This window comes from Molothrus aeneus, chromosome 3 (genome assembly GCF_037042795.1).
Source record: "Molothrus aeneus isolate 106 chromosome 3, BPBGC_Maene_1.0, whole genome shotgun sequence".
NCBI lineage: Eukaryota > Metazoa > Chordata > Aves > Passeriformes > Icteridae > Molothrus > Molothrus aeneus.
In genome coordinates this window covers 112906868-112920131 of record NC_089648.1, presented here as the reverse complement: position 1 = coordinate 112920131, position 13264 = coordinate 112906868, and the positions used below count along the sequence as shown (strand labels likewise).

General features: G+C 52.1%; 1 protein-coding gene across 1 annotated transcript in view; it reads right to left on the bottom strand.

Annotated features, from left to right (window-relative positions):
• Positions 1-13264, bottom strand: part of ASXL2 (ASXL transcriptional regulator 2) — a 69209-nt gene that overhangs the window by 29045 nt on the left and 26900 nt on the right. Inside the window, exons 3-5 of the mRNA XM_066547676.1 lie at positions 7273-7275; positions 2479-2587; positions 167-317 (exon numbers count right to left, since the gene is read on the bottom strand). Coding sequence (XP_066403773.1) covers positions 167-317; positions 2479-2587; positions 7273-7275 — 263 coding nt within the window. The remainder of the gene's footprint in view (positions 1-166; positions 318-2478; positions 2588-7272; positions 7276-13264) is intronic.

Below are 13264 nucleotides of genomic sequence, written 5' to 3'. Positions count from 1 at the left end.
ACACTCAGGTACCCGTCCCAGGTACCCGTCCCCTTCCCTGCCCACCTGCAGCAGCAGCAGCAGCAGCAGAGCAGCCCAGCTCAGCCGGGATCCCTGCGAGGCCAGAGGATGCTCAGCTCCCAGGCAGAGCCCAGGTTAAACCTCCTCTCCCCAGACAGGAACTCACCTTTCCTTTTCCACCTGCTCTTCCTCCTGTCCTTGGTGGCGCAGCCGTCGCTGCTGGAGCTGCTGTGCTCCGAGCTCTGCGAGTCCGAGTGGCCGTCGCTGCTCTCCTCCGAGCCCTCCGACAGCTCCTTCAGCCCGTCTGGGATGTCCTTCTGCCAGGGGACACCACAGAGCCACAGCAGGGTCACCCCAGGGACAGGGACAGGGGCAAAGCCCCACAGCCAGAGGGGTTTGTTCACTCAGTGTGACCCTTTTAATGCCCCACAGCTGCTCAGCGCTGGCCCCAAAGCTTTCTGTGGGTTCTGTAAACACTGAATGTGGGGCACACATCCTGAACTCTGTCACCTCCCAAAATGCCCTTTGCCATGTTCCCCATCCCTGAGCACCAACTCCAGGACAAGGCATGGAGGGTTGGCATAAATGGCTCCCAGTGCCAGAGGGCAGGGCTGGATGGGATCTTGGGAATGGGGAATTGTGCCCTGGCAGGGTGGGCAGGCCCTGGCACAGGGTGCCCAGCCTGGATCCCTGGCAGTGCCCAAGGCCAGGCTGGACACTGGCACACCCTGGCACAGTGGGACGTGTCCCTGCCATGGCAGGGCTGGCACTGGGGGGGCTCCAGAGACAAATGCACCCCAAATCAGGAATGGTGTGAGCTGGTGTGAGCCAGCTTCCTTCCAGTATTTAAAATACAGCTTATTTTAAGGCCAACTCCCCATTTCTCCCTCTCTGACTGACACTGAGGACAAGGTGATTTCTCATCTCTAGACACAAGCTGAGAGCAGAGAAGTTTCCCTCTCAGGGCTGGAGTTTCACTGTTTCATTATCATTTCAATTCCTCCTTCCCTGCTGGGGCAGGAATTCCCATCAGCAAAGAGCTCTGTGGGTGAAGAGCTGCACACTCACAGCTGAGGACGGGGGGCTGTTCCTGCTCCAGGGAACAGGGCCAGGCCCCTCTGGGATTATCCTGGAGAATCTGAACACCAGGAGCAATTTCCCCATGGAAAGGGGGGCCAGGCCTTGGCAGGGGCTGCCCAGAGGGGTTTGGGGTGCCCATCCCTGCAGGTGTCCAGGGAAGAGATGGGGACAAGGTGGGGATCGGGTACAGCTTGGATCCAGTCCTGTTGGATTAAGGGTTTTTTGATTTAGAGATGGGGTAAGTGAGAGGTGTTCCAAAAACTTTTATTTTATTTTCATTTCTTTTATTTCATATATTTCACTTTATTTTATTTTATTTTATTTTACGTTCATTTATTTTATTTCATGTATGCCACTTTATTTTATTTCATTTTATTGTCATTTATTTTATTATAATTTAATTTACTATTTTACTTTATTTACTATTTTATTATATTTTCATGTACTTAATTTCATATTCATATTCATTTATTTTTTAAATTTTGTATTATTATCATTTATTATTATATTTTATTTTATTTCAATTCATTTATTTCCAATTATTTTATTTTATTTTCATTTACTATTTTATTTTAATTTACTATTTTATTTATTTTATTTTTTTATTATTTTATTTCACTTTAATTCATTTCATTTCATTTTCACTTATTTTTATTATAATTTACTTTACTATTTTACTTTATTTACTATTTTATTATATTTTCATATATTTAATTTCATTTTCATTTATTTTTTAAATTTTATATTATTTTCATTTAATTTACTATTATATTTTATTGTATTGTATTTTATTTTATTTCAATTCATTTAATTTCCATTTATTTCATTTTATTTTCATTTACTATTTTATTTCATTTTTTTATTATTTTATTTCATTTTAATTCATTTCATTTCATTTCATTTTCATTTACCCCACCTCTGAATCAAAAAACCCTTAATCCAACAAATCCCACTGGCATTTTCCAGCCCTGGGGACTCCGGGATCCTGATCCAACTCCTTTTTTAAGCTGTGCCCCAAGGCTGGCACTCACCCTGAGGGTGTATTCATCACCCACCCTGCCCCTGGCACTCACCCTGAGGCTGTGCAGGTGCCCATTTTGCCCCGGCACTCACCCTGAGGCTGTGCAGGTGCCCATTTTGCCCCTGGCACTCCCCCTGAGGGTGTATTCATCACCCACCCTGCCCCTGGCACTCCCCCTGAGGGTGTAGGTGCCCATTTTGCCCTGGCACTCCCCCTGAGGGTGTATTCATCACCCACCCTGCCCCTGGCACTCCCCCTGAGGGTGTATTCATCACCCACCCTGCCCCTGGCACTCACCCTGAGGGTGCAGGTGCCCATTTTGCCCCTGGCACTCCCCCTGAGGGTGTATTCATCCCCACCCTGCCCCTGGCACTCACCTTGAGGGTGTAGACGCCCATCCTGCCTGGCACCTTGTAGAAGATGCCCTCCTCTCCGCGGGAGTTGGTGTGCAGCATGGCATTCAGGCAGGCCAGGGGGGACGTCCCGCTGCAAGAGACCCCAGGGAGTGAGAGCCCCCATGGGACCCCAGCCCCCAGATCCGACCCCACAGCCCAGATCTGACCCCACAGCCCTGATCTGACCCCACAGACCAGATCTGACCCCACAGACCAGATCTGACCCCACAGCCCAGATCCAGCCCCACAGACCAGATCCAGCCCCACAGCCCTGACCCAGCCCCACAGCCCTGATCTGACCCCACAGACCAGATCTGACCTCACAGACCAGATCTGACCCCACAGCCCTGATCCCACCCCACAGCCCTGATCCGACCCTACAGCCCTGATCCGACCCCACAGCCCTGATCCGACCCCACAGCCCAGATCCAGCCCCACAGCCCTGATCTGACCCCACAGCCCTGATCTGACCCCACAGCCCTGACCCAGCCCCACAGCCCAGATCCAGCCCCACAGCCCAGATCTGACCCCACAGCCCTGATCCGACCCCACAGCCCTGATCTGACCCCACAGACCAGATACGACCCCACAGCTCCCAGTCAGCCCCACAGTGGGCAGGGGGCCCAGATGTGACCCCCCAGCCCATATCTCACCCCACAGCCCATATCTCACCCCACAGCCCATATCTCACCCCCCAGCCCGTATCTCACCCCACAGCCCAAATCTCACCCCACAGCCCATATCTCACCCCACAGCTCATATCTCACCCCACAGCCCAGATGTGACCCCCCAGCCCGTATCTCACCCCACAGCCCAAATCTCACCCCACAGCCCATATCTCACCCCCCAGCCCATATCTCACCCCACAGCCCAGATGTGACCCCACAGCCCATATCTCACCCCACAGCCCATATCTCACCCCCCAGCCCATATCTCACCCCACAGCCCAGATGTGACCCCACAGCCCATATCTCACCCCCCAGCCCATATCTCACCCCCCAGCCCATATCTCACCCCACAGCCCAGATGTGACCCCCCAGCCCATATCTCACCCCACAGCCCATATCTCACCCCCCAGCCCATATCTCACCCCCCAGCCCATATCTCACCCCCCAGCCCATATCTCACCCCACAGCCCATATCTCACCCCCCAGCCCATATCTCACCCTCAGCCCATATCTCACCCCCCAGCCCATATCTCACCCCCCAGCCCATACCCAGCCCCACAGCCCCAGGCAGGAGCCCAGCTCCCAGCCCTGTTCCCCAGGGAATGAAGCTGCAGCTGGCACAAGCAGCAATAGGGCAAGCAGTGCATGGGTCTGCAGTCCTGGCCAAAAGCAAACAAAAACCCCACAGGATCAGGCTCTGCAAGGTTCCTCTGACAGACCCCAAAGCAGCCCCAGCTCTGGGCGAGGCTCAGAGCAGCTCTGGGGTGAGCTGAGGATGGGCTCCAGAAGGATTCAAAGTTGTGTTGGGGTTTTTTTCCCAAAAAAGAACCCGAGTTCTGCTGGAACAAGGGCTGTGGGGCACCAAATGGGAACCAAGTGTGCAATTCCCCCTGGGAAGGGGGAGCTCCCCAACCCCAGCCAGATCCATCTCCCACCAGGGCTGCAGGGGTTTTGGTTGGCTTTTAACCCATCCTGCTGCAGGCAGGCCCAGCAGGGGAGCTGTGTCCCCAGGGAGGGACACAGGGACCCCAAGCTGGACACAGGGACCTACAAACTGGACACAGGGACCCCCAGCTGGACAGAGGAACCCCACAATGGACACAAGAACCTCAAACTGGACACAGGGAACCCCAAACTGGACAGAGGAACCTCCAAACTGGACACAGGAACCCCAAATTCAGAACCCCACCAAACCAGCCCCAGAAGGACACAAAACCAATCCCGGGTGCTCCCCCAGAACTCAGATGAACCCAAAACTCTTGGGGTCGTGCTGGACCTGCCTGAGCCTGAGGGAAAGAGCTCAGGGTGAGCCTGGCTCACAGCCCTGGCAGGCTCTGCTCAGCATCAGCCCCACAGGAGGGGGAAAAGGCTCATCCTTGGGGATGGGATAATGGGATAATGGGATTATGGGATAATGGGATAATGGGATAATGGGATGGGATGGGATAATGGGATGGGATGGGATAATGGGATGGGATGGGATGGGATGGGATGGAATGGGATGGGATGGGATGGGATGGGATAATGGGATGGGATGGGATGGGATGGGATGGGATGGGATAATGGGAGGATGGGATGGGATGGGATGGGATGGGATGGGATGGGATGGGATGGGATGGGATGGGATGGGATGGGATGGGATGGGATGGGATGGGATGGGATGGGATGGGATGGGATGACTGCAGCCCTTGCTGGGTCTCTGCTGCCCCTGTGCCCAGATTCCCCCAACATTCCCAATTCCCTTCTCCCACTCCCTGTGTTCTGCACCTGGGCTGCCTCTGGTCACAGCTGCCTCAAACCATCCCTAGGAACCAGATTCTGTTCACTGTCACAGAATTCCCAGAATCACACAATCCCCAGGCTGGAAGAGACCTCCAAGACCATCGAGTCCAACCCATCCCCAACGCCTCAACTCAACCCTGGCCCCCAGTGCCACATCCAGGCTTTGTTAAACACACCCAGGCACGGGGACTCCATCACCTCCCCGGGCAGAACATTCCAGAACTTTATCACCCTTTCTGTACAGAACTTTTCCCTGATATCCAGCCTAAATTGCCCTTGGTGCAGCTCGAGGCTGTGTGCTCTGGTTGTGTCAGTGCTGCTGGAGAAAGAGCCCAGCCCCAGCTGAGCACAGGCACCTTCCAGGGGGTGTGGGGGTGATGGGGGCACCCCTGAGTCTCCTTCTCTCCATGGCACCCCCAGCTCCCTCAGGGCTTCCTCTCAGGGTTTGTGTTCCCAGCCCCTCTCCAGCCTCGTTTCCCCCTCTGGACACATTCAAGGATCTCAAGGATCTCTTGGGAACGTCCCTCCCAAACTGAGGGGCCAGAGCTGGACGCAGCACTCGAGGTGTGCCCTCAGCAGTGCTGAGCTCAGGGGCACAGTGACCTCCCTGCTCCTGCTGGCCACCCCATTCCTGATCCAGGCCAGGAGCCATTGGCCCTCTTGGCCCCCAGGGCACTCTGCTGGCTCGTGCCCACCCTGCTGCCCAGCAGGTGCCTTTGTGCCTGGGCACTGCCCAGCCTCTCTGGCCCCAGGGTGTAACACTGCAGGGGGTTATTGTGGCCAAAATGCAGGAGTGGCCACTTGGATTTGATTGCCCTTTCTCCTGATTTTGGATAATTTTGGATTTTATTGCCCTTTCTCCTCTTTTTTTTTAATTGCCCTTTCTCCTGATTTATTTGGATTTTATTGCCCTTTCTCCTGATTTTTTTTTATTTGATTGCCCTTTCTCCTGATTTTGCCAGTGAAGGCCATCTCCTCCACTTCCTGGGAACACACCCATGGCAATGCCCACCATTCCACCTCAAAGCAGCCCTTGGAGAAGCAGATGGTGTAAAAGATGATTTTCTGCCTGCTCCAGCTCCATCAGCACCTCCTGCTCCTCCTCCTCCTCAATCCTTCCCACCCCTCCCAAACCCACCTGCACAGCCACCCTCAGCCCCAGCAGTGCCAACGTGCCAGTCCTGGGGGAGGTCCCAAACTGGGATCCATCCCTCAGGAGAGTCCCTGGAGCTCAGCAGGACCTGGCCAAGGTCTGGAGCTGGGATGTCCTGGTTTGTCCCCAGTGAGGCCACTCAGCCCCAGGGAAGGTTCACCAGTGCCAAGGGTGATGCCTCAGGTTTGGCTTTTCTATTTTTCACATTCTGTGCTGCTTTAGTGTGTGGGTCTGGATTTCATATCAGGGGATGCTGAGCTCTGTGCACAGAGCAGGGAGACAAAACAATTCCTGCTCCAGCTGGGCACCAAGGACAAATGATCCAAATCTCAGCCCAAGAGCACAAACAGAAGAGAGAAAAACAAGCAGGGTGGGACTGCAGGGGCTAAAGCTGGAACTGGACCATGAACTGCAAGATGCAAATGGAGCAGAACTGATCCCAGTGACAGACCCCGGGACTGGGTGTCCATTTTGGGACCATTTGGGTTCATCTTGGGCTCATTTTGGGACCATTTGGGTTCATCTTGGGTCCATTTTGGGACCATTTGGGTTCATCTTGGGTGCAGCCCTGGCTGGGCTCTTGTGCTGCCCAAGGTGGATCCATGCAGGAGATCCTTTCAATAAATCCCTGCTTTATTCTGTAGCTCTGGCCAGCCTCTGCTCCAGCTCAGCCTGCCCATGGCATCAAGAGAAGCCCCAGACAAAGCCCCTTCCCACCTCACTGCCTGGAGCCAGCCGCCACAGGCACTCAGGGGACAAATTCCCACTTTTCCCTTTGGAGCATCCCCTGTTCCCCTCTCCTGTGAGCCAGGGGCTCCTTGCTGAGGGTGCAGCCACCCCCAGTGCCAGGGCTGGCAGTGCCAGGGCTGGCAGTGCCAGGAGCAGCACATGGGCAGGGTTAGGGAAGCAGCTCCTGGGTTCCATTCCCCAACATGCAGCACCCCCAGAGCAGCACAAAGCCCACATGCAAAGCCAGCCCCACCCAGGCAGCAGGGACAGGGACAGGGACACAGCCAAGCCCCGGGGTTCCCAGCTGGAGGCACAGCCTTACTCCGGGGTTACACCGGGGTTACTCCCAGGAGCAGGGCAGGAGCAGGCTCTGGGTTAGGGAATGGCAGGGGGGATGTTAGGAGAGGAGGAGCTGGACACAAGCAGCGCTGGGTCTGGTCTTACCTTCTGCAGGTGGAGTGCAGCCCAAAAAAAGGAGAGAAACACCCCTTTAACAACTTCAGCACAACAATGGAGTCATCAGTGCACACACACCCCCTCCCTCCCTCGCTCCCTTGCTCCCTCCCCCTTCCAGCAGAACCACATCCCAGGGCTTTGGGAGCCCAGGGCTTTGGGAGCCCAGGGGTTTGGGATCCCAGGGGTTTGGGAGCCCAGGGGTTTGGGAGCCCAGGGGTTTGGGAGCCCAGGGCTTTGGGAGCCCAGGGCTTTGGGAGCCCAGGCTTTGGGAGCCCAGGGGTTTGGGATCCCAGGGCTTTGGGAGCCCAGGCTTTGGGAGCCCAGGCTTTGGGATCCCAGGGCTTTGGGATCCCAGGCTTTGAGATCCCAGGGCTTTGGGAGCCCAGGGCTTTGGGAGCCAAGGGGTTTGGGATGCCAGGGCTTTGGGAGCCCAGGGCTTTGGGAGCCCAGGGCTTTGGGAGCCCAGGCTTTGGGAGCCCAGGCTTTGGGAGCCCAGGGCTTTGGGAGCCCAGGGCTTTGGGAGCCCAGGCTTTGGGAGCCCAGGCTTTGGGAGCCCAGGCTTTGGGAGCCCAGGGCTTTGGGAGCCCAGGGCTTTGGGATCCCAGGGCTTTGGGAGCCAAGGGCTTTGGGATCCCAGGGCTTGGGAGCCCAGGGGTTTGGGAGCCCAGGGCTTTGGGACCCCAGGCTTTGGGAGGCCAGGGCTTTGGGAGCCCAGGGGTTTGGGATCCCAGGGCTTTGGGAGCCCAGGGCAGGCAGGATCCCAGGGCTTTGAGATCCCAGGGGTTTTGGGATCCCAGGAGAGGCAGGATCCACCTGCCAGGTGCCTCCCCCCTTCCACCAGAACCACAACCCAAGGTTTGGGATCCCAGGGGTTTGGGATCTCAGGGGTTTGGGATCCCAGGGAGGCAGGATACACCTGCCAGGTGCCTCCCCTTTTCCACCAGAACCACATCTCAGGGTTTGGGATCCCAGGAGACTCAGGATCCACCTGCCAAGTGCCTTCCACCAGAACCACATCCCAGGACAGGCAGGATCCACCTGCCAGGTGCCTTCCCCCTTCCACCAGAACCACAACCCAAGGTTTGGGGTCCCAGGGGTTTGGGATCCCAGGGTTTTGGGATCCCAGGGGAGGCAGGATCCACCTGCCAGGTGCCTCCAGAACAGCTCCAGTGTGGAACCTTCAGCCACCTTCACCTGGGAATGAACTCCCTGGAAGCCAGGTGGGCCCTGGGGATGTGAGCCACGGAGTAGGAACTTACTCACTCCTCCTCCCCCTCTGCACTACTCCCAGCTCAGCACCCCACCCCAAACTCCCAGTGTAATGGAGCAGGAGCTTCCTTACCCCAGGGGTGGCCCATGGGCTCCCCAAGAATGGAAACCAGTGCCCACCTGCAGTGCTGCCCACACCCCAGGGCACCTCAGTGCCTCTCTCTGCACCAGCAGCACCCCAAAGGGGATCTCTGCCTGCACACCAGGATTTTGGGGTTCCTGGAGTGCTCCCAGAGCACCTCAGTGCCTCTCTCTGCACCAGCAGCACTTTGAGGGGGATCTCTGCCTGCACACCAGGATTTGGGGTTCCTGGAGTGTCCCCAGAGCACCTCAGTGCCTCTCTCTGCACCAGCAGCACCCCAAAGGGGATCTCTGCCTGCACACCAGGATTTTGGGGTTCCTGGAGCACCCCCAGAGTAGGAATGGGTGCAGGATCACAGGGAGATGCAGTTCAGGAGCCACACCTGGAGCACTGAGAGCCCAGGAGAAACCTGGGGATGGGGATCAGTGTGAAGGACACCACAAAGCTCTCAGCACACACTGAACTTGACTAATTAACAGCTCTAATTAAAGATCTACCACCAGGAGCAGATGTGAGCTGCAGGAACATCAGAGCCTGGGACATGAGGAGCCCTGGCTGGGAAGAAAATCCCTTTGCAGCCTTTCCAGCTGTGGGATCCAGGTGCTGTGCATCCCCAGGGAATGGGAACCAGCAGCTCCTGACCCTAGAGCAGGATCCAAAGAGAAACTCCCCCCTCTGAGGCTTTTGGGGGCTGGAATTAAAATTGAAGTGGTTTTGGGATCTTCTCTGTATTTGTGCTACAGAACCACCAGCTTGTGCTGGAGAGAAACCCCAAATTGAGGGATTTTTCTGGGGCCTCAGCTCTGGTGTTTCCCAGGAGGGAGAGCCAAGCTCTGAGGTTCCTCACCTACAGAGGGTTCCAGCCCACGCTTCTCCTTGCAACAGTGGAAATTTCCCTGCAATTTTATCTTGGGAAAACAGCAAAAACTGCTCCAGCCAGCCTGGAGTTATGGATTTGACACCTTTGCAAGAGGGAAATGCACAAATATTCTGTGATTTATAGATTTCACACCTCTGGAAGAGGGAAATGCACAAATATTCTGTCAGGTATGGATTTCACACCTCTGGAAGAGGGAAATGCACAAATATTCTGTCAGGTATGGATTTCATATCTTTGGAAAAGGGAAATGCACAAATATTCTGTCAGTTATGTATTTGACACCTTTGCAAGAGGGAAATGCACAAATATTCTGTGATTTATAGATTTCACACCTTTGCAAGAGGGAAATGCACAAATATTCTGTCAGGTATGGATTTCAAACCTTTGGAAGAGGGAAATGCACAAATATTCTGTCAGGTATGGATTTCACACCTTTGCAAGGGGGAAATGCACAAATATTCTGTCAGTTATGGATTTGACACCTTTGCAAGAGGGAAATGCACAAATATTCTGTGATTTATAGATTTCACACCTCTGGAAGAGGGAAATGCACAGAGGAATATTCTGTCAGGTATGGATTTCACACCTTTGGAAGAGGGAAATGCACAAATATTCTGTCAGGTATGGATTTCACACCTTTGGAAGAGGGAAATGCACAAATATTCTGTCAGGTATGGATTTCACACCTTTGGAAGAGGGAAATGCACAGGATGGGTTTCCCCTCCACACAATCATTGTATTTAATCCTCCCTTTCTGTGGATTGGAGGATTAAATACAATTAAAACAGCCCAACCTTTCTGTGGCAATGCTCTTGTTGAATTATTACATTTCAAACCCACATTCTGCCCTGCATTTATTAATTATGGATTCTACCAACTCAGGCACTGAGTGGTTTAGCAATCAGCCCTTGTCCCCAGTCCCTGTGCAGCTCTCCTGGAGCCCCTTCGGGCTCTGGGCTCTCCCTGGATCCTTCTCCTCTCCAGGTGAGCAGCCCCAGCTCTGGCTCCAGGGGCTCCTCTGGGCTCTCTCCAGCAGCCCCAGGTGCTCCAGAAAAAGCCAAATTGCACTGGGAGCTGCAGGGACTCCCTGGAGCCCTCCCTGCTGCAGCCCCAAGCCCAAGGAACTCGGAGCTACTGAACCATCCCACAAGGAAAACGCTCCCAACAAATCCCCCCTTTCCCCTGGCTGGGAAAGAGGCACAAAAGCCCAGCTGTGAGCAGGAAATCCTGGGTTTTTTTGATGGCAATTTCAGCAAAGCCACATTCCAAAAACCTCACTCAGGGGGATCTGAGGGAAGCCAGGCTGGTGATTCCTCAGGGAGGAATGTCTGGGCGGCCCTGCCCCATCCTGACACCCAAAATGAGCAAAATCCAACCCCTGGGACAAGATCTCAGCATGTGCCACTGCAGGACTTGTAGAGAACGGTTAAAACTTGATACAAGGTTTACACAGGGTGGATTTGTGTATAGATTTTGAGATAATAAATGCTGATTTAGAAATGTTATGGAATAGGATAGAGATTGGATAGGATATGGGAGAGATTTGAGAGAGAAATGGAAATAGAAATAAGTTTTAAAGGATAGTTTTGTAAAAAAGAAATGCTTAGAGTGTATTGTAATTACATAATAAATAGTTGACTTCTGATTGTCATGGTGTGAATGACAACATCTGTATTGTCTCACCTGCACAGGAGACTAAAAATAAAATAAAAGCTTTTAAAACACCTCTCAACTGCCCCATCTCTGGGTCAGAAAAAAACTTATTTAGGCATCCCAGGAGCCAGGGAATGATCCCACTGCTAGAGGGGATACTGGGAATTGTTCCCTGGTAGAGACCAGGTCATTTTACAGCCCTTTGAAAACCGTTAGAAATTGGCTTAAGATTTTTTTAAAATTTAATTTTAAATTTTTCAAACAATTTAATTTTAATTTTTTTTAAATTTAAAGATTTAATCAGTGGCAAGCCCAGCTGGGTTCCCCATGGCCTGGGCCTCCTCCCCAGCTCTGGGAAGGGCACTTGGCCCTTCCAAAGCTGTTCTGAGCTTGCTGGACCCGGGATTTCCAAAAGCTGCTTTGTGCCAAGCCCATCCTGCACGGGCTGTGCCTGACCAGGAGCCCAGCCCAGCACAAATCCTGGCCCTGAATGCAATTGAATTGCAATTGAATTGCTTCAAACGTCACAATCCTGCAGCTTTTAACCTATAGAAAGCCTTATTACACCAAAATAATGTATATCTGAATAGATATTTTTATACTTCAAATATGTAGTATAAATATAACTTATATTTATTTATATAAATAAGTGTATATATATATTTCTATTTATACATACAATTTAGATACATAGATACTTTTATATTTCAAATAGATAGTACAAATATAATTTATATCTATTTATATAAGTAATTTATATTTATGATTTAAAATAGAAATATTTACATTTAAAATATATATTAGAAACATATTTATATTCCTTTATATAAATAAGCATATATTTATAAATATAATTTCTATTTCTATGAATAATTTATAGTTATATAATTTTACATTAGTTTCTATATATTAAATTTATATAATATATATTCATACATTTAAACAATATTTATAAATTCTACATTTATATAATATTTCTATTCTTTATATTTCCATAATTATAAATTTATTTAAATTTGTATTTATATAATAAATAGAATATATTAGAATATATATTTATATATATATAGAATATATACTCTATTCTATATATAATATATATTCTATTCTATATATTCTATTTCAATATATAATATATAGAATATATATTATATATTTTATAGATAAATATTATATATAAAAATATAAATATAAATATTTATATATATATATGAGCTCAGCTCCAGAAGGAGGAGGCTGAAAGGATGAAAGGCCCAGCTGCATTTCTGTGCTGCTTTTTTTGGCTGTTTGTCCAAAATCTGCCCTGAGCAGGCACACACTGGATCTCCTGGGTCCCACTGGGGCTCCTGCCTGGGGCTCTGCCCCAAAACCACAGGATTTGAGTAAAAAATGTTCATCAGGGTCAGTGCTGGGTGTTGGCTGCCCTTGTGCTCTGCCACCAGTCTGACCAGTCCAGCTCCAGTCTGACCAGTGCCCCTCCAGTGTGACCAGTGCCCTTCCAGGCTGACCAGTGCCCTTCCAGGCTGACCAGTGCCCCTCCAGTATGACCAGTCCAGCTCCAGGCTGACCAGTGCCCCCTCCAGTCTGACCAGTGCCCTTCCAGGCTGACCAGTCCAGCTCCAGCCTGACCAGTCCAGCTCCAGGCTGACCAGTGCCCCCTCCAGGCTGACCAGTGCCCCTCCAGGCTGACCAGTGCCTCTCCAGTCTGACCAGTGCCCCTCCAGGCTGACCAGTCCAGCTCCAGTCTGACCAGTGCCCCTCCAGTCTGACCAGTCCAGCTCCAGGCTGACCAGTGCCCCCTCCAGTCTGACCAGTGCCCTTCCAGTGTGACCAGTGAGCTCCAGTCTGACCAGTGCCCCTCCAGTCTGACCAGTGCCCCTCCAGTCTGACCAGTGCCCCTCCAGTCTGACCAGTGCCTCTCCAGTCTGACCAGTGCCCCTCCAGTCTGACCAGTGCCCCTCCAGGCTGACCAGTCCAGCTCCAGGCTGACCAGTGCCCCCTCCAGTCTGACCAGTGCCCCTCCAGTCTGACCAGTGCCCTTCCAGTGTGACCAGTGCCCCTCCAGGCTGACCAGTCCAGCTCCAGTCTGACCAGTG